A 19,944-nucleotide genomic window follows, 5' to 3' on the forward strand; every position below is an offset into this window, starting at 1 on the left:
ATATACTGTGCAACAAGCGGGATTTCAATGCAACGTTGACCAAACCAAGCCCCAAAACACCAGGGTGCGCGCAGGCGCAGTACGTTCCGGTGACGTGCTAGCGATACCTACTGCTGCATTGCAATCTAAACCAATCAGAATTGCTCTTAGGAAGATGACAGGCGGTTACCAAAACTGGATGGAAATAAAACAACATTCGCGCGACAAGAGTCTGTTTATTCCTTTCAATTTAATAATACCACAGTTGCGATTTTCGTTGAGTTTTGCTGAACATTGACTTGAACCACAATGCATCACTCACAAATGCGCGCTCGGAACGGATTGATCGTTGGTAAGTGATGTAGATATGGGGATTTGTTCTTCACATTTGAAATGAATAATCATAGACGAATCAGGTCTTTAAAATGGACTACAATCGCGCAATGATATTCCAAAGACATGCTATTACAGTGCAGATAATGGCAGTTGCAAATTCTTTTACTGTCTATTTTGCTTTAAAGGTTTTTCCCAACCTGTGGTCAGCTAATATGGACCCAGAATACTGGCCGGACCCAGAGAAGTTTGACCCCCGTAGATTCCTGGACTCTGACGTTAAACTGGTTACCAGGCCGGAATCCTTCATGCCTTTTTCTACAGGTGAGTTTTGCAAAGTCCAACAAAGCCACCAGAAGTATTTATGTTTAAGAACCATAAACTATTATTAAGACATGAACCAAAACAATAAATGTTGTAATCGACAATGTTTTGATTGTCGTTTTGATTCATTTTTTTCTTCTTCTTTTTATCTACAGGCCGCCGTGTTTGCCTCGGTGAGCAGCTGGCTAAGATGGAGCTCTTTCTGCTCTTTTCTTCCCTCCTGAAGCACTTCACCTTCAAGTTGCCAGAGGGCGCGGCTGCACCTTCGACAGATGGTATCACGGGAATCACTTTGGTCCCACCAAAAGTAAACATGTGCATCACCAAATGCTAGGGATTCATGTCTCAACGCAATTTGTGTTTTAAAACAGATATTTGCTTACAATACACAATACCTGTATTCAAGAAGGCTGTGTTACCTTTAGATATCATAAATATTGACATTATGCCAACTGAAAGGTCGCCGTTGTCGTCGTCGTGGTTCTCCCGTCGTTTACGACGGATGAGCGTCTCTGACACCTCGTCCTGACAAATGTGTATCAAGTCCAGTCCTAGCTTTCCTCGTCGCTAAATGGTAAATATATGTATATTTGTATTAATCAGCAAACACATATCTGTACGTATATTTCAAGGACATATATGTCATATTGCACAACCTCGGCCTACTGTAGAGAACAATCACTAATAACAATTACCAAGATAAACATAAATTTGTTGGTGCGACTATACATAGATACAATTGTGACCACCTCGGGTATTAATACCATGCATGTAGGTATCTGTAAATCTGGTATTAAAACGAAAAATTTCTGATACCTCTGAGATTGAAACGAGAAAGTCACAAAGCTCTTTAAAGCCTCTCTCAGCCAGCTACATGTTAAAAACTCTTCTAATAAAATGAATGAACGCAGGCACCAAACTTCACTCAAAGTGTCAATGTTATATTATGATCTATACCATAAATCGATAGCGATGACAAAACTATTGTGAACTTCAGATAGTAGAACATGAATATGGTGTTTTTACATCCTACCCCACTTGAGTCCCATTGCCCAAATATTGTACTGGTACATGCATATGCAATCCTCAAGAGCATCGACCAGGTCAGCGCCCATACAGAATGCTTTCTATGGCGATGTGCCTGACCAAACTACAAACGCCAGAATGCTTAGAAGATAGTTTAGAAGACAATTGATAGTCCTATTGCCATAAGCCCTCGCCTTGCTCTTACTGAAAATGAACCGTCTAGTAATGCCAGTGATGTCTTTGTAAAATATCGTGTTTCCTTTCAACCGAAGGAAAGGAACAAAAATATTGTTTCCCTCGAGGTCAGATGGGGTCAGCATGGTAGGTTGTCAGGTTGGGAAGGTGATTGGACGCATCACTGCTGCCCAAACGAAGCGTGTGAGAAGGTGGTGGAGAAGGCTTTTAATGAATTCAAATAAACTGTACCTCGGTGTTTATTTTGAGGTAGGTTCATGAAATTTCAAGATGTCGTGTCGAGTTATCAACTGACATTTTCAAACGTCAAACCTTTTTTTAAGAGCCCCTGGAGACTTTTTGAGAACCATTGTTAGATCATTTCAAGGTCAAAAGATCAAGGACATGAAACCTGGTACAACCAGTACACATGATCCCTTTGGCATCCGGAGTCAATCAAGCAGCAAAGACGCGGTGAGAAACAAGCAAGAATCTCTCTAAGAAGTTGCCTAAACGTTTCGTCAAGATTCTTCATATTTATGAACGTGTACAACAGCTATACATAGGTGAGATAGATTTGTCTTTCATCTTAAATGTTCTTGTAATTTTTTTAGAATCATAGTGTGTAAAAATGTAGGCAACAATAGTACAACCCCCTCCCATTTGCTTCCAAACACAGGACAATGTTTGCTGCGTTGTTGTCAGAAGTCTCCATCCGCTCCATCGCGTTGTTTTGGGTTATTTTCCTCACCCTACTCGTCTTCCTCAAACGACGTAAGAACCTCCCACCGTCACCGAGTGGGAGCTGGCCTGTTGTCGGCCACCTGTTGTCCCTCGGCCGAGCGCCCCACCTGAAGCTTACGGAGTGGAGGAAGCAGTATGGCGACGTGTACACTGTTCGAATGGGGATGGAAGACGTGGTGGTTCTGAACGGCTACCGGGCCATCAAAGAGGCGCTTGTCGACTACAAGGACGCTTTCTCCAGCAGGCCAAACAACTATGTGCTGAATATAGTATCTGGCTCTGGAAAAAGTGTGTGTGCTCCTCTTCCATTTTCGTATTCACCATCATACCATAGCTTGCAGTTTTTTAATGGATGATATCCTGTTAGTAAAATAAGGTAGTTCTGTACTTAACGCAAGTACCGAGAGAAATGTGTAAGTAACCGTATCATAGAACATTTTATGGTGTAAATTGCCTTATGGCGCTTCTAATTATAAGGAGCCGTCAAACTGTCACCATAACGTTGCCGAATCTCTTAGTCGCTTTTAGTGTGCCAACCGTTCTTTCAAAAAACGTTCTTTTGTTTGGGTGCCTAATAGTATTCAAAATAAACAGCGGCGCTATATATCCGTACATTACAAGCAACACTAAACAAACAATGGTTAAGACATACAAGAGACCGTTTTGTTTCTCAGTTCAATCCATGAAATCCGTACATTTGTCTCACAGATATCGCGTTTTCGAAGTTCAACCAAGCCTACAAAGAAAAACGCAAGTTTGCCTACAGTGCGCTGAGACAACTGGGAATGAGAATGGGACCAGGCAGTATGGAAGAGAACATCAGAGACGAGGCTCGTCAGCTCTGTCTGAAGGTAGTTTTCGCGACGTCTTGTGTGTACAGTCTACAAGAATGCTATGAATTGATTAGCAATGTGTCCTAAGGAATGCTAGAATGTTCAATAGGTTCGCAAAATGTGGCTGGTTGAGCATGACCGCATCTTGTGTGCTGTTTCTGCGAATACGCATATCTGCAGCAGTTCATGTATAGATAGGACTTTTATACATGTCTTATTTATAATATAACTGAGACGGAGAGTAATGTCATTACATCTAAATCATGCAAATGATGATCTCATTTGGATAATAGATAACAAATACTATAATTTAATTGAAGTAAATGATGACAGTTTCATACTTGCGGTATCACAAAGCTAAGCAAAGGTTAACATTATAGGGATTAAATCATGCAAATGATGGTCACATTTAGATGATTTATGAGGAAACGATACAGTAGCCTTTTTGCTAAGATTAAACTTTCATAACTTAAAGAACTCTCGCTAGTTGGGCAGAGAAGATGATCGACTGAGGCAATTAATGCAAATGGTACCCCAATTGCATAATCAATGGAAATGATTTAAAAGTTTTAACTTGTTTGACATAAACACAATCTTGGTATGAGTGAACGAACAATTTCATCCATGTTGTGTTTACTTTGATAGTTGTCAGAACAAAGGGACGCACAGCCACGTGACATCGCCGACAACCTGACTGTGTCAGTCGCCAACATCATCTGCTCCATGGTGTTCGGGAAACGTTACGACTATGATGATGAAAAGTTCCTCGAACTGTCCAAGATCGTTAATACGCTGGTCGCCCAAGTAGGATCAAGTCAACTAATGTCTGTCTTTCCTTATCTGCGATTCATACCGGGAGGTAGGTCATTGAATTTCTAATGACGTTATGTTCATACTTGGTTGACATTTCAGCACATAATCAAGATCATGCGTCTGGCCTTTGTATTATTTGTCCTGGGTATGGTATTGTCTTAATTTCGGAGTTGCAGATAGCATTTCCCATATGGGAGAAGAGGGGGTAGGTTTGAGGTAACTTACCCCTTGCTCTGGAACTAAAAAGAAACGATGGCTTTCTATCATATTCAGTATTCGTGTAGCTTAGGCAGACTAGGGGTTTTTTGTTAATAGAGATTGAATACACGTGACATACATATATTTGATTATGGGCAGGTATTTAATTCAGGTTTTTGTGGACAATTTAAGGCATTATTCTATGGGGTGTTTACTTGATAATGGCTCTTCAAAGGGTTCAGATAATCTTTCAGTTTCCGAAACACCACTGTCAACACCGGGATACCAACTGATTTAACAACATGGATTGTTGTTTTCTGCACGATGTGATATTGAATGACATTTTCTTTACAGTAAACTCATCAAACAGGATTCTTGTTGAGTTCACTAACGAGGTCCTCGCATTCCTTCGACAAGAAATTACAAGGCATCGCGAGACTCTGGACCACGACAATCCACGAGACTTCATCGACCTCCTTCTCATCGAACTACAGACTCATGGGAAGACCGACTTTACAGAGGAGAATATTGAGTGGATACTCCAAGACCTATTTATTGCTGGAACGGAGACCACAGTCACAACCTTGCAATGGGGTCTTCTGTACATGGTTCTGTGTCCAGAAGAGCAGCAGAAGGTACGTCACAGTGCTGAGTTCCCAATTATCTCGATGTGTACGCAAAGTCCTGTTCCCCTATAGAGAGCTGCATTCGGCTTCAGTGACTTTGGCCATTATCATTTAAAACAAAATCATGATTGTTTGCACTCGGAACTCAAGATAGCTTACACGGTTACATTAGATATGTAGACACTGAAATAAAACTTGTTGATTTGTATTAGACAAATTTGTTACAGGTCCAAGCTGAGCTGGACAGTGTCCTGGGTACAGACCATGGCGTGCCCACCCTGGCCCACAGGTCCCAGCTCCCGTATACCGAGGCTACTATCATGGAGATCCAGCGCATCAGGGCCATCTTCCCCCTTAATCTTCCTCACGCCCCGAACGAGGATACGACTTTCCGAGGCTACGATATCCCTGCAGGAACGCAGGTGACAGATTTATTAATCGCTCGCTGAACTTTGACCTACACCGCAATGCATTACTCGCACATGCGCATTTTGAACTTTGGGAGTCGTTCATGGGTCGTTGATAAGTTAGGTAGATGTGAGAATTTTTCATGTTTCAATTGAGTAATCATAAACATATCAACTCTTTATAATGGGCTTAAATCACAAAATGATGTTTCCACAGTCATACCATTACGGCTCAGACACCGGAAGCTATAACTAAATGTGTTAACTCCCTATTCGCTTCATAGATTCTTCCCAACCTGTGGTCAGCTAACATGGACCCGGAGTTTTGGCCGGACCCAGCGAAGTTTGACCCCCGAAGGTTCCTGGACTCTGACGGCAAGGTGGTTACCAGGCCGGAATCCTTCCTGCCTTTTTCTACTGGTGAGGTTTTAAGCACAAAGTTCCACAAAACCACTAGAAGTGTGTTCTTGAAATCAAACTACAGAGCTAAAAACTGATGACATTCAAAATTATTTTAATGTCTTTTTTTAAAGATAAATTTTATCTCATTATCCTATTCTACAGGCCGCCGTGTCTGCCTCGGTGAGCAGCTGGCTAAGATGTCGCTCTTTCTACTCTTTAATTCAATGCTGAAGCACTTCACCTTCAAGTTGCCAGAGGGCGCCACTATACCTTCTACCGATGGTATCTTGGGAATCACTTTGGTCCCACCAAAAGTAAACATGTGTATTACCAAACGCTAAATGTTAACTGCACCTTGGTGGAAGTACGGATACATTTAGCTTAGTAATATAGATAGGGAAGTCAAAGGAAATGTTTCTTGGAAGCATTTCTAAAGACAACATTGTAAAATTATATCAATCAGTTAGTGGCCATTAAAAGTCCGTTCACTGTTAAAACATACCACAAGTAATAATCAATTTCAAAGTAATAAGTAATAATGCCAGTTAGTATGATTTTATTACATACCAAATGGAGAACAAAGTTATTGATCTGATTGAGTGGGCTGTGAGTGCACTAAATGTGTGTAGACGTCGTTAATCAGAAATTCAATGATTATTGATTATTCAAAACTGGATTTAGTAGTAACGTTTACTGAGATGTGCATAAAATTTGATTACGTTTTGTTCCTTTCTACTTTTGACTCAATGCTTGTTTTAGTCAACTATGTTAAAAACTCTTACTTCCGTGTTCTTTCTTTAATCCTACATTGTCAAAAAATCATAATAAATGAACATTTTGAAAATTGCTGCATAGCATTTCACTGTTCTGTTTAAGTTAGTAATATGATTAGAGAATGGCATCAAATTTACTTACAATGTCAATGTGAGTATATAAAGTGGTAGCGGTAACAGTAATTTTGCGTATATAACTTGAGATAGTTGAATTTGAATAGGGTATTTTTACCTCCCTTCCTACTCGCACTCCATTGCCCAAGTGCATTACCGATGAAAACAATCCTCGCAAGCACTCAGACCATGGCAGTCCCCTAACAGTGTCTAGACATTACGTTTAAAGATACCTGATACTCAGAGCGCTTTGATTCTTAGCCATAGGCTTGCGTTGCCTTTCGCGGCAAATACGCCAGATGATCGGATGCCAGAGAGCAAGTCTTTGTTGAAGATTGGGTTTCCCTTTGTTAGCACGGAGGGAAGGAACAAAAATATTGTTTACCTCGAGGTCAGTTGGGGTCAGCACGGCAGGTAGTCAGGTAGGAAAGGCGATTGGACGCATCACTGCTGCCAAAACGAAGCGCATGAGAAGGTGGTGGAGAAGGCTTTTAAAGAATTCAAATAAGCTGTACCTCTGTCACTGTGTTTATTTTGAGGTACGTTTATGTCGTATCGAGATCTCAACTGGCATTTTCAAACGTCAGAGCTTTTTGAAGAGCCCCTGGAAACTTTTTGAGAACCATTGTGTGATCATTTCAAGGTCAAAAGATCAAGGACATTAAACCTGGTACAACCGGTACACATGACCCCTTTGGCATCCGGAGTCAATCAAGCAGCAAAGACGAGGTGAGAAACAAGCAAGAATCTCTCTAAGAAGTTGCCTAAACGTTTCGTCAAGATTCTTCATATTTCTGAACGTGTACAACAGCTACACATAGGTGAGATAGATTTGTCTTTCATCTTAAAAATGTTCTTGTATTTTTTTGAAAATCATAGTGTGTAAAAATGTAGGCAACAATAGTACAACCCCCTCCCATTTGTTTTCAAACACAGGGAAATGTTTTCTGCGTTGTGGTCTGAAGTCACCATACGCACCATCGCGGTGTTTGGGGTCATTTTCCTGACCCTACTCGTCTTCTTTAAACAACGTAAGAACCTCCCACCGTCACCGAGTGGGAGCTGGCCTGTTGTCGGCCACCTGTTGTCCCTCGGCCGAGCGCCCCACCTGAAGCTTACGGAGTGGAGGAAGCAGTATGGCGACGTGTACACTGTTCGAATGGGGATGGAAGACGTGGTGGTTCTGAACGGCTACCGGGCCATCAAAGAGGCACTTGTCGACTACAAGGATGCTTTCTCCAGCAGGCCAAACGTCTATGTGATTAATCTAGTAACTGGGTGTGGAAAAAGTACGTGTGTTCTTTTCCTCATTATTCGTAGTCACCACATACCATAGCCTGCAGTTTTTGAACTGATGCTATCCTGTTAGTAAAATAAGGTAGTTCGTTAATTAAAGCTAGCACCGAGAGAAATGTTAAGCAACCGTATTACAGAACATTCTGTGGGCTAAGTTATTTCATGACGCTGATATGGAGGCAAGCTGTTATCATAAGGTTGCCGAATTTCTAAGGCACCTTTAGTGTTCTTATTTGAAGTGCCCCTTTTTATCGGCGCTATATGCCAGTTCATTACAAACAATGCTAAACGAATAATGGTTGAGTCATACAGGAGATTATTTTGTTTTTCAGTTAGTTTAATCCAAGACATACGAATATTTATCTCATAGATATCGCGTTTTCAAAATTCAACCAAGCCTACAAGGAAAAACGCAAGTTTGCCCACAGTGCGCTGAGAAACCTGGGAATGAGAATGGGACCAGGCAGTATGGAAGAGAACATCAGGGAAGAGGCTCGTCAGCTCTGTCTGAAGGTAGTTTTTATCAGAGTCGAGCCTAATGTTTTTGAGTGCGTACAGTCTACAAGAATGCTAGGATTTGTTTAGGAATGTGTCCTCATGGTCAGGAATGTTAGAATGTTTAATAGTTTGCAAAAATGTGGCTGGTTGAGTATGACCGCTTCTTGTGTGCTGTTTCTGCGTATACTCATATCTGCTGCAATTTGTGCTGTTTCTGCGAATACTCATATCTGCTGCAATTTATGTATAATATAGATAGGACTTTTAGACATGTCACATTTATAATGCAACTGAGAAAGAGAGTTATGCCGCTACGTAAATTATGCAAATGATGACCTCATTTGGATAATAGATAACAAACACTGTAATTTCATAGTCATAAATGATGATAATTTCATACTTGCGGCATTACGAACCTAAGTAAAGGTTAACAATAATGGTCATAAATCATATAATCATTGTCACATTTAGATGGTTAATGAGTAAACGATACAGTAGCCTTATATGCTTGGATTAGACTTTCATAACTTGAGGAAATTGCGCTAGTTGGGTACAGAAGATGGTCGACTGAGACAATCAAAGCAAATGGATCAGCTACCAATTGCATAATCAATGGGAATCATTTATAATTCTTAACATAAATACAAGCCTGGTATGGGTGCACGAACAATTTGACCTATGTTGTGTTTACTTTGATAGATGTCAGAACAATTTGACGCACATCCACGTGACATCACCGATAATGACATCACCGACAACCTGACTGTGTCAGTCGCCAACATCATCTGCTCCATGGTGTTCGGGAAACGTTACGACTACGATGATGAAAAGTTCCTCGAATTGTCCAACATCATAAGTAAGCTGGCCGCCCAACTCGGATCGAGTCAGCTGATGACAGTGTATCCATTTCTACGATTCATACCGGGAGGTAGGTTATTGAATTTCTTATGAGGTTTTGTTCATAAACTGTTAACGTGTCAGTACAGCACAGTATCACGATCTTGCGTCTGGCTTTTGTATGATTTGTACTGGACACGATGTTGTCTCGATTACGGGTTTGAAGATAGCGTTTACCGTTTGTGGTCAGTTACACCTACCTCTGGAAATAAAAGAAATGATGACACTTTCCATTATATTCAGTATTCGTGTAGCTTACACAATGGTGTACATAATGAAACGCAAATTATACAGGTTAGAAATTAATTTAACAATCTATAATCGCGTTTTTCTTTATAATTGGACTTTGATACATGTGACATACATGTATTTGATTAAGGGCAGGTATTGTCGACAATTTTAAGGCATTTGTCTATGAGTGGTTGGTGATATTGTTTGATAATGGCTCATATAATCTGAAGCACCACTTCGGCAACACTGGAACACCAACAGGGCTGTAGACACAGCAATGACGTTGTTTACATGAACTTTTGTTTTCAGCACGATGTAATATTGAATTACATTTTTCATCACAGTAAACTCATCAAACAGGCTTCTTGTCGAATGCACTAACGAGATCCTCGCATTCCTTCGACAAGAAATTACAAGGCATCGCGAGACCCTGGACGACGAGAATCCACGAGACTTCATCGACCTCCTTCTCATCGAACTACAGACCAAAGAGAAGACCAACTACTTTACCGAGGAGAATTATGAGTATATAATACTAGACCCGTTTGTTGCTGGAACAGAGACCACAGTCACCACCCTGCGATGGGGTCTTCTGTACATGGTTCTGTGTCCAGAGAAACAGCAGAAGGTACATCAGTGCTGAGTGCGCAAATCATTAATCAATGGTTCTTCAAGTTTTACAGTTTGACCTTATTACTTAACGACAACTCACAACTTATATATATGTGTACTTGGAACCCAAGATGGCTTACACGGTTACATTAAATATGTAGACACTGAAATAAAACTTGTTGATTCGTATGAGAAAAAAACATGTTACAGGTCCAAGCTGAGCTGGACAGTGTCCTGGGAACAGACCATGACGTGCCCACCCTGGCCCACAGGTCCCAGCTCCCGTATACCGAGGCTACTATCATGGAGATCCAGCGCATCAGGGCCATCCTTCCCCTCAATCTTCCTCATGCTCCGAACGAGGAGACGACTTTCCGAGGCTATGACATCCCAGCAGGAACGCAGGTGAGTTTTTTTGTAAATCATTCCTATCTTCGTTGTGGATCGCTCAATTTGGACACCGTAATGCATCACTATCACACACGCGCACTCGGAACTTTGGGATCGTTTAGGGGTCGTAAATAACATTGATAAGTGTGATAGATGTGAGGATTTTTGATGCTTCAATTGAGTAATCATAAACATATCAGCTCTTTATAATGGGCTTAAAGCGCTTAAAAAAATGATGTCATACCATTACGTCTCAGACACCGGAAGCTATAACTAAATGTGTTAACTTTCTATTCGCTTCATAGATTCTTCCCAACCTGTGGTCAGCTAACATGGACCCGGAGTTTTGGCCGGACCCAAAGAAGTTTGACCCCCGTAGGTTCCTGGACTCTGACGGCAAGGTGGTTACCAGGCCGGAATCCTTCATGCCTTTTTCTACTGGTGAGGTTTTAAGCACAAAGTTCCACAAAACCACTAGAAGTGTGTTCTTGAAATTAAACTACAGAGCTAAAAACTGATGACATTCAAAATTATTTTAATGTTTTTTTTTTTTAAATAAATTTTATCTCATTATCCTATTCTACAGGCCGCCGTGTCTGCCTCGGTGAGCAGCTGGCTAAGATGTCGCTCTTTCTACTCTTTTCTTCAATGCTGAAGCACTTCACCTTCAAGTTGCCAGAGGGCGCCACTGTACCTTCTACCGATGGTATCTTGGGAATCACTTTGGTCCCACCAAAAGTAAACATGTGTATTACCAAACGCTAAATGTTAACTGCACCTTGGTGCAAGTACGGATACATTTAGCTTAGTAATATAGATAGGGAAGTCAAAGGAAATGTTTCTTGGAAGCATTTCTAAAGACAACATTGTCATTATAAAATTATATCAATCAGTTAGTGGCCGTTCACTGTTAAAACATACCACAAGTAATAGTCAATTTCAAAGTAATAAGTAATAATGCCAGTTAGTATGATTTTATTACATACCAAATGAAGAACAAAGTTATTGACCTGATTGAGTGGGCTGTGAGTGCACTAAAATGTGTGTAGACGTCGTTAATCAGAAATTCAATGATTATTGATTATTCAAAACTGGATTTAGTAGTAACGTTTACTGAGATATGCATAAAATTTGATTACGTTTTGTTCCTTTCTACTTTTGACTCAATGCTTGTTTTAGTCAGCTATGTTAAAAACTCTTACTTCCGTGTTCTTTCTTTAATCCTACATTGTCAAAAATCATAATAAATGAACATTTTGAAAATTGCTGCATAGCATTTCACTGTTCTGTTTAAGTTAGTAATATGATTCGAGAATGGCATCAAATTTACTTACAATGTCAATGTGAGTATATAAAGTGGTAGCGGTAACAGTATTTTGCGTATATAACTTGAGATAGTTGAACTTGAATAGGGTATTTTTACCTCCCTTCCTACTCGCACTCCATTGCCCAAGTGTATTACCGATGAAAACAATCCTCGCAAGCACTGACCATGGCAGTCCCCTAACAGTGTCTAGACATTACGTTTAAAGATACCTGATACTCAGAGTGCTTTGATTCTTAGCCATAGCCTTTCGCGGCAAATACATCATAGACGGTGCCGGGAGCAAGTCTTTGTTGAAGATTGGGTTTCCCTTTGTTAGCACGGAGGGAAGGAACAAAAATATTGTTTACCTCGAGGTCAGTTGGGGTCAGCACGGCAGGTAGTCAAGTAGGAAAGGCGATTGGACGCATCACTGCTGCCAAAACGAAGCGCGTGAGAAGGTGGTGGAGAAGGCTTTTAAAGAGTTCAAATAAGCTGTACCTCTGTGTTTATTTTGAGGTACGTTTATGTCGTATCGAGATCTCAACTGGCATTTTCAAACGTCAGAGCTTTTTGAAGAGCCCCTGGAAACTTTTTGAGAACCATTGTGTGATCATTTCAAGGTCAAAAGATCAAGGACATTAAACCTGGTACAACCGGTACACATGACCCCTTTGGCATCCGGAGTCAATCAAGCAGCAAAGACGAGGTGAGAAACAAGCAAGAATCTCTCTAAGAAGTTGCCTAAACGTTTCGTCAAGATTCTTCATATTTCTGAACGTGTACAACAGCTACACATAGGTGAGAAAGATTTGTCTTTCATCTTAAAAATGTTCTTGTATTTTTTTGAAAATCATAGTGTGTAAAAATGTAGGCAACAATAGTACAACCCCCTCCCATTTGTTTTCAAACACAGGGAAATGTTTTCTGCGTTGTGGTCAGAAGTCACCATACGCACCATCGCGGTGTTTGGGGTTATTTTCCTCACCCTACTCGTCTTCTTCAAACAACGAAAGAACCTCCCACCGTCACCGAGAGGGAGCTGGCCTGTTGTCGGCCACCTGTTGTCCCTCGGCCGAGCGCCCCACCTGAAGCTTACGGAGTGGAGGAAGCAGTATGGCGACGTGTACACTGTTCGAATGGGGATGGAGGACGTGGTGGTTCTGAACGGCTACCGGGCCATCAAAGAGGCGCTTGTGGACTACAAGGATGCTTTCTCCAGTAGGCCAAACGTCTATGTGCTGAATCTAGTATCTGGCTTTGGAAAAGGTACGTGTGTTCTTCTCTCCAATTTTCGCAGTCATCGTAGCTTGCAACTACATGTATATATGTAGAGTTTTGGAGCTGATGATGGTCTGCTATAATTGAACGATGTAGTCAGGTGCTAGCTCGTACCGGGAGAAATGTTTATACTACATATGTTATAGAACATTCGATGATGCATATTACGACATGACGATTGTAAAGAAATTTCTTAGTCACCTTCGTCTGCCACCAGTCCTATTTTGTTTGGGTGCCTATAATGTTCGACCGTGGACCGCGGTACTATGGATTAGTACCTTTGTACCGAATGTCCGATTCTGACACATTACAAACAATGCTTAACTTAACAATGGTAACCATACCCTCCTGTTCTTCACTTCAATCCATGACGTATATACATATGGATATGACATCGTACATCTCACAGAGATCGCGATATCAAAATTCAACCAAGCCTACCTAGAAAAACGCAAGTTTGCCTACAGTGCGCTGAGAAACCTGGGAATGAGAATGGGACCAGGCAGTATGGAAGAGAACATCAGAGACGAGGCTCGTCAGCTCTGCCTGAAGGTATCTTATTTGACATTCTCACTTTATTAATTAGGCGGCATTTCGAAGGGGAACAATAAGATTTTCATAACGTTACAACACGCACAAAAGTAATGGCGATTAGGAGATAGTGGTTTGAGTTGTGAGCACGTCAGTCTTTCTCATTTCCAGATTTATGTGGCCTTTCACACATTTGTACAATCATGACATCAGAATATAGACAATCTGAACCATGTACTTTCTACTTCCGTATAGTTGTCCGAGCAAGGGGACGCAAAGCCACGTGACATCACCGACAACCTGACTGTGTCAGTCGCCAACATCATCTGCTCCATGGTGTTCGGGAAACGTTACGACTACGATGATGAAAAGTTCCTCGAACTTTCCAAGATCGTCAACAAGTTGGTCGCCAGCGTCGGATCGAGTCAGCTGATGACAGTATTTCCTTTTCTGCGGTTCATACCGGGAGGTAGGTTATTGTTAGCTCGGGTACCATCCGACTTCTACCGGGGAACCTTAACTATTTACCCTGGTAGTAATCGGATGGTGCCCAGGTTAGGATATTAGATATGTAAAGACATATTGTTCATGAATGGTTTTTAGTTGGTTACCCTCGCTGTAGTTTATTTGCCTGTCAGTTCGACAATGACGCAGCAATGATGTTGTTTGTATACCGGACTTTTTTTACATGATATCATATTGATTAATTTCCTTTACAGTAAATTCAACAAACAGGATTCTTCTCGAGTGCATTGAAGATGTCCACGAATTCCTTCGACAAGAAATCACAAAGCATCGCGAGACCCTGGACAACGAGAATCCACGAGACTTCATCGACCTAATCCTCACCGAACTACAGACCCAAGAGAAGACCGACTGCTTTACAGAGGAGAACATTGTGTGGATGATTCAGGACCTGTTTGTTGCTGGTATCGAGACCACGATCACAACCTTGCGATGGGGTCTTTTGTACATGGTTCTGTGTCCAGAGGAACAACAGAAGGTACCTTACGATGCAGAGTGCGCGTGTGCGAGTGATGAATTGTGGTCTAGGTCCAAGTCCAAGTTCCCTCGGCTATGCAATGGTCGAGAAGAGAACTGTTGAAACATCAGGGGCCTATACCTTTGACATATCACTCACAACTCATATCACTGTGCACGCGTATTTGAATGGTGAAGAAGCTTGACTAGTCAAAGGATCTTCAAGTTAAGTTCTTAAGCTCGACTTAAAACACAATTCATAACTTTTTTTTTACTTAACGGTCACCACGTAACAAGACCTGAAGGCCACCCAACCGGTAATATTGTAGCTGTAACAGCATCGCTTCGCCTTAGGTCAGAAACATCATGATTGAGACCGGCCCAATTGCTCATTATGAGTGAGGACTAACTGACCCAATAGATAGGCGAAGCAGGGGTTACGAGGGCTGCTCGGGAGATTCCCTACCCCATATTAGCCGGAATGGTTTGATCCGCCCACATCGCACCATCGCACATGTGGTGGGTTCTTTAACGCTTGGGGTGTTACTCTCCCCAAACACGGGACCTCCATTTAACGTCCTATCCGAGGGACGGCCCTAGCCGAAGCTAGGTACTCATTTTAACCTGAGTAAAGTGAGGAAAGTCGTGTAAAGTGCCTTTCCCAAGGGCACAAGATCGATAACACGGCAGTCGGATTCGAACCCGAGACCTCTCTGTCCCGAGCGGAACACGCTGCCGCTGCCACACGTAAGAACTCACATATGCGCATTTCGAACTCCAGATAGCATATTTGAAGTAGAAAATTTATACTAATGAACACTATTGTTACTGGAATAAACTTAGTTGACATGTGTGACAAAAATCTTTAACAGGTGCAAGCCGAGCTGGACAGTGTCCTGGGAACAGACCATGACGTGCCCACCCTGGCCCACAGGTCCCAGCTCCCGTATACCGAGGCTACTATCATGGAGATCCAGCGCATCAGGGCCATAGTTCCTCTTAGTGCTCCTCACGCTCCGAACGAGGACACGACTTTCCGAGGCTATGACATCCCAGCGGGAACGCAGGTGAGAGATTTATAAAAAGCCTTTACGTTCCGTTGTTATCTTCGTAGGGTTTTGCCGAACTTTGACCTCAACCACAATGCATTACCCACACATGCGCACTTGGATATTTGGGGATTGTTCATGGAACGTAATAAGCGAAGTAGATATATGAATATCACGTTTCAAACGAGTGATTATATATTAAAAAATCCTTACAATAGACTTGAATCGCAAAATGATATTTCCATAGCCACACGCCACATGACATGCCACTATGACACTAAACTGACAGTTAAAAATGTTTTTACTGTCTATTTGCTTTGAAGGTTTTTCCCAGCCTGTGGTCAGCTAATATGGACCCGGAGTTTTGGCCGAACCCAGAGAAGTTTGACCCCCGTAGGTTCCTGGACTCTGACGGCAAGGTGGTTACCAGACCGGAATCCTTCATGCCTTTTTCTACTGGTGAGGTTTTAAAACATAGAGTGCAAGTAAACCACTAGAAGTATGAATATAGCTAGAAACTGATGCTATCCAATACGATTTGTGTGTGTACACGTGTAGTTGTATGTGTACACGTGTTTGATTTTCTGTCATTATCCTATTCTACAGGCCGCCGTGTTTGCCTCGGTGAGCAGCTGGCTAAGATGGAGCTCTTTCTGCTCTTCTCTTCCCTCCTGAAACACTTCACCTTCAAGTTGCCAGATGGCGCCGCTGCACGATCGACAGATGGTATCATGGGATTCACTTTGGTCCCACCAATAGTGAACATGTGCATTACCAAACGCTAGGGATTCATATGCCAACGCAATTTGTGTTTAAAAAAAAGTGATATTATATCACAATGCATGCCTGTCACAATACCTGCATTCAAAAGGTGACTGACGTGTGTTACATTGTTTAGATATAATAAATATTGACATAACGCCAACTGAAAAGTAAATAATGGACATGTGTATATTAAGCTAAGCTAAGCTAAGCTATATCAATTAACAAGCAAACATATAGCTCTACACATATCTCTATATTTCCAGTACATATATTTGTCATATTTGCGCAACCTCGGCCTACTAAAGAGAACAATTGGTAAGGGTCGGTCGCGTTGATCGCAGCTAAAATCAATTCGGGAATTATTGGGATAGTTATGCATATTTGGTATAAAATTCAATTGTCTTGCTGCGGAAGCTAGACCCTTGTCAGTGGTTTGTTTGGCATAGCTTGTTTAAAAATTATATGACAATGACGTCGAACGATGACATACGACAAAATGAGTGTTTCGTAATAGATTTGGTTACTTTTACATGTTAACTGCACCTTGGTGCAGGCACGGATACTATTCGCCTAGTAATATGGATAGGGAGGCCAAAGGAAACTGTTTCTTGGAAGCATTTTAATTGACAGACACTAAAAAATTGATCGCGTTGAGTAGGTTGCGAGTGCACTAAGAAAGAAATTCAATGATTTTCTAATATTCATGACTCAATTTAGTAATAACAACTACTAAGATATGCATAGAATGTGGGTGAGACTGTATATAGTTACAATCGTGAACATCTCTGATATTAACTTACTATAGGTATATAAATGTGGTATTGAAACGAAGAATTTCTAATAAACTGGAGATAAGGTAAAAACAAGCATGTGACAAATTGCGTTCCATTGCCTAAATGCCGTACTGATAAAGCAATCCTCGCAAGCACAGACCACGGCAGTCCACTGACAGTGCGTTTTGTTTTGCAATGCGTACCCGACCTTAATACAAACGACGAAATGTTTATACAACCGTTTAAAAGATACTTGATACGCCTTGATTCTTTGTCATCAGCCCTTGTCTTGCCTTTTACTTTGCCATCTAGTGATGCCAGTGAGCAGTCTTTGTAGAAGATTGTTTGGTTTTCTGACAACCGAGGGAAAGAACAAAATATTGTTTACCTCGAGGTCAGTTGGGGTCAGCACGGCAGTTTGTCAGGTAGGAAAGGCGATTGGACGCATCACTGCTGCCCAAACGAAGCGCGTGAGAAGGTGGTGGAGAAGGCTTTTAATGAATTCAAATAAGCTATACAAAAGTTTTTGAGATAGGTTCATGTGATTTCAAGGTGACATGTTTTTCAAGTTCTCAACTGACATTTTCAAACGTCAGAGCTTTTTGAAGAGCCTCTGGAGACGTTTTGAGAACCATTGTGTGATCTTTTCGAAGTGAAAGATCGAACCCGTGAACCCTGGTACAACCAGATTCTTCAAGATTCCTTATCCTTCTGTACAAGTATTACAGCTAAATACCTTCCAATAGCAAGGTGAGATATGTTTTTATTTCCTAAATTATAAGTGCTTCTGGTGAATGTGGGTAAAAATAGCAAAGATGTGCAGCAGTACACAAGTACACCCCCCTCCCAGATGTTTTTTTAACACAGGACAATAAGCACTACCCTAACCCTAGCGGTTAGTGCTTAAGTCATATCTCGGCAAGTAAGCACCCGATTTCAAAACGGTTTGTAGATTACAAACCTTAACCAACATACCTTTGTAATGATACCAAGTTTGACCGCCTAGAATACACTCTTAGCAATGTTGCCTCTAAGCACTACCCTAACCCTAACACTAACCCTAGCGGTTAATGCTTAAATAATATCTCGGCAAGTAAGCACCCGATTTCAAAACGGTTTACAGATTAAAAATCTGTACCAACATACCTTTGTAATGATACCAAGTTTGACCGCCAAGAATATACTCTTAGAAATGTTGCCTCTAAGCACTACCCTAACCCTAACCCTAACCCTAACCCTAACCCTAACACTAGCGGTTAGTGCTTAAGTCATATCTCGGCAAGTAAGCACCCGATTTGAAAACGGTTTCCAGATTACAAATCTGTACCAGCATACCATTGTAATGATACCAAGTTTAACCGCCTAGAATACACTCTTAGCAATGTTTCCTCTAAGCACTACCCTAACCCTAACACTAACCCTAGCGGTTAGTGCTTAAGTCATATCTCGGCAAGTAAGCACCCGATTTGAAAACAGTTTGCAGATTAAAAATCTGTAGCAACATACCTTTGTAATGATACCAAGTTTGACCGCCTAGAATACACCCTTAGCAATGTTGCCTCTAAGCACTACCCTAACCCTAACCCTAACCCTAGCTGTTAGTGCTTAAGTCATATCTCGGTAAGTAAGCACCCGATTTGAAAACGGTTTCCAGATTACAAATCTGTACCAACATACCTTTGTAATGATACCAAATTTGACCGCCTAGAATACAATCTTAGCAATGTTGCCCCAAAGCACTACCCTAACCCTAACCCTAACCCTAGCGGTTAGTGCTTAAGTCATATCTCGGCAAGTAAGCACCCGATTTCATAACGATTTGCAGATTACAAATCTGTACCAACATACCTTTGTAATGATACCAAGTTTGACCGCCTAGAATACACTCTTAGCAATGTTGCCTCTAAGCACTACCCTAACCCTAACCCTAGCGGTTAGTGCTTAAGTCATATCTCGGCAAATAAGCACCCGATTTGAAAACGGTTTGCAGATTACAAATCTGTACCAACATATCTTTGTAATGATACCAAGTTTGACCGCCTAGAATACACTCTTAGCAATGTTGCCTCTAAGCACTACCCTAACCCTAACCCTAACCCTAGCAGTTAGTGCTTAAGTCATATCTCGGCAAGTAAGCACCCGATTTGAAAACGGTTTACAGATTACAAATCTGTACCAACATACCTTTGTAATGATACCAAGATTGACCGCTTAGAATACACTCTTAGCAATGTTGGCTCTAAGCACTACCCTAACCCTAACCCTAACCCTAACCCTAACCCTAACCCTAACCCTAACCCTAACCCTAACCCTAACCCTAACCCTAACCCTAACCCTAACCCTAACCCTAACCCTAACCCTAGCGGTTAGTGCTTAAGTCATATCTCGGCAAGTAAGCATCCGATTTCAAAATGGTTTGAAGATTACAAATCTGTATTAACATACCTTTGTAATGATACCAAGTTTGACCGCCTAGAATACACTCTTAGCAATGTTGCCTCTAAGCACTAGCCTAACCCTAACCTTAACCCTAGCGGTTAGTGCTGAGGTCATATCTCGGCAAGTAAGCACCCGATTTGAAAACGGTTTGC

The 19,944-nt window shown here is 41.5% G+C and overlaps 4 protein-coding genes across 4 annotated transcripts in view; all 4 read left to right on the forward strand.

Moving 5' to 3' along the window:
• Positions 1–1,560, forward strand: part of LOC118421536 (cytochrome P450 2U1-like) — a 5,310-nt gene extending 3,750 nt beyond the window's left edge. The window contains exons 6-7 of the mRNA XM_035828862.1: positions 501–636; positions 792–1,560. Coding sequence (XP_035684755.1) covers positions 501–636; positions 792–970 — 315 coding nt within the window. The 3' untranslated portion in view covers positions 971–1,560. The remainder of the gene's footprint in view (positions 1–500; positions 637–791) is intronic.
• A 611-nt stretch (positions 1,561–2,171) lies between these two features.
• Positions 2,172–7,502, forward strand: LOC118421198 (cytochrome P450 2C31-like). The gene is made up of 9 exons (XM_035828360.1): positions 2,172–2,402; positions 2,516–2,868; positions 3,289–3,431; positions 4,059–4,272; positions 4,779–5,059; positions 5,278–5,472; positions 5,742–5,877; positions 6,022–6,141; positions 7,390–7,502. The coding sequence occupies exons 2-9, from the start codon at positions 2,520–2,522 to the stop codon at positions 7,500–7,502; spliced, it is 1,551 nt and encodes a 516-aa protein (XP_035684253.1). The 5' UTR covers positions 2,172–2,402; positions 2,516–2,519.
• Positions 7,503–7,686: 184 nt separating this feature from the next.
• LOC118421199 (cytochrome P450 2U1-like) lies at positions 7,687–11,467 on the forward strand. Its single transcript, XM_035828361.1, has 7 exons — positions 7,687–8,035; positions 8,413–8,555; positions 9,240–9,468; positions 10,013–10,296; positions 10,491–10,685; positions 10,976–11,111; positions 11,257–11,467. The coding sequence occupies exons 1-7, from the start codon at positions 7,687–7,689 to the stop codon at positions 11,433–11,435; spliced, it is 1,515 nt and encodes a 504-aa protein (XP_035684254.1). The 3' UTR covers positions 11,436–11,467.
• A 1,043-nt stretch (positions 11,468–12,510) lies between these two features.
• LOC118421201 (cytochrome P450 2B5-like) overlaps positions 12,511–19,944 on the forward strand; it is a 9,666-nt gene continuing 2,232 nt past the window's right edge. Inside the window, exons 1-8 of the mRNA XM_035828362.1 lie at positions 12,511–12,774; positions 12,890–13,242; positions 13,664–13,806; positions 14,041–14,254; positions 14,505–14,788; positions 15,639–15,833; positions 16,139–16,274; positions 16,422–16,541. Of these exons, the coding sequence (XP_035684255.1) occupies positions 12,894–13,242; positions 13,664–13,806; positions 14,041–14,254; positions 14,505–14,788; positions 15,639–15,833; positions 16,139–16,274; positions 16,422–16,541 (1,441 nt within the window). The 5' untranslated portion in view covers positions 12,511–12,774; positions 12,890–12,893. The remainder of the gene's footprint in view (positions 12,775–12,889; positions 13,243–13,663; positions 13,807–14,040; positions 14,255–14,504; positions 14,789–15,638; positions 15,834–16,138; positions 16,275–16,421; positions 16,542–19,944) is intronic.

The sequence above is a fragment of the Branchiostoma floridae genome, chromosome 8 (genome assembly GCF_000003815.2).
Source record: "Branchiostoma floridae strain S238N-H82 chromosome 8, Bfl_VNyyK, whole genome shotgun sequence".
In the NCBI taxonomy this organism is placed as follows: Eukaryota; Metazoa; Chordata; class Leptocardii; order Amphioxiformes; family Branchiostomatidae; genus Branchiostoma; species Branchiostoma floridae.

Excerpts from the sequence above, each read along its gene's own strand:
- LOC118421198 (XM_035828360.1), top strand. The coding sequence starts at position 2,520 with ATGTTTGCTGCGTTGTTGTCAGAAGTCTCCATCCGCTCCATCGCGTTG. Across the intron at positions 3,432-4,058 it reads CTCGTCAGCTCTGTCTGAAG|TTGTCAGAACAAAGGGACGC; the intron begins GTAGTTTTCGCG and ends TTACTTTGATAG. Across the intron at positions 5,878-6,021 it reads CTTCCTGCCTTTTTCTACTG|GCCGCCGTGTCTGCCTCGGT; the intron begins GTGAGGTTTTAA and ends CCTATTCTACAG.
- LOC118421199 (XM_035828361.1), top strand. The coding sequence starts at position 7,687 with ATGTTTTCTGCGTTGTGGTCTGAAGTCACCATACGCACCATCGCGGTG. Across the intron at positions 10,686-10,975 it reads ACATCCCAGCAGGAACGCAG|ATTCTTCCCAACCTGTGGTC; the intron begins GTGAGTTTTTTT and ends TTCGCTTCATAG. Across the intron at positions 11,112-11,256 it reads CTTCATGCCTTTTTCTACTG|GCCGCCGTGTCTGCCTCGGT; the intron begins GTGAGGTTTTAA and ends CCTATTCTACAG.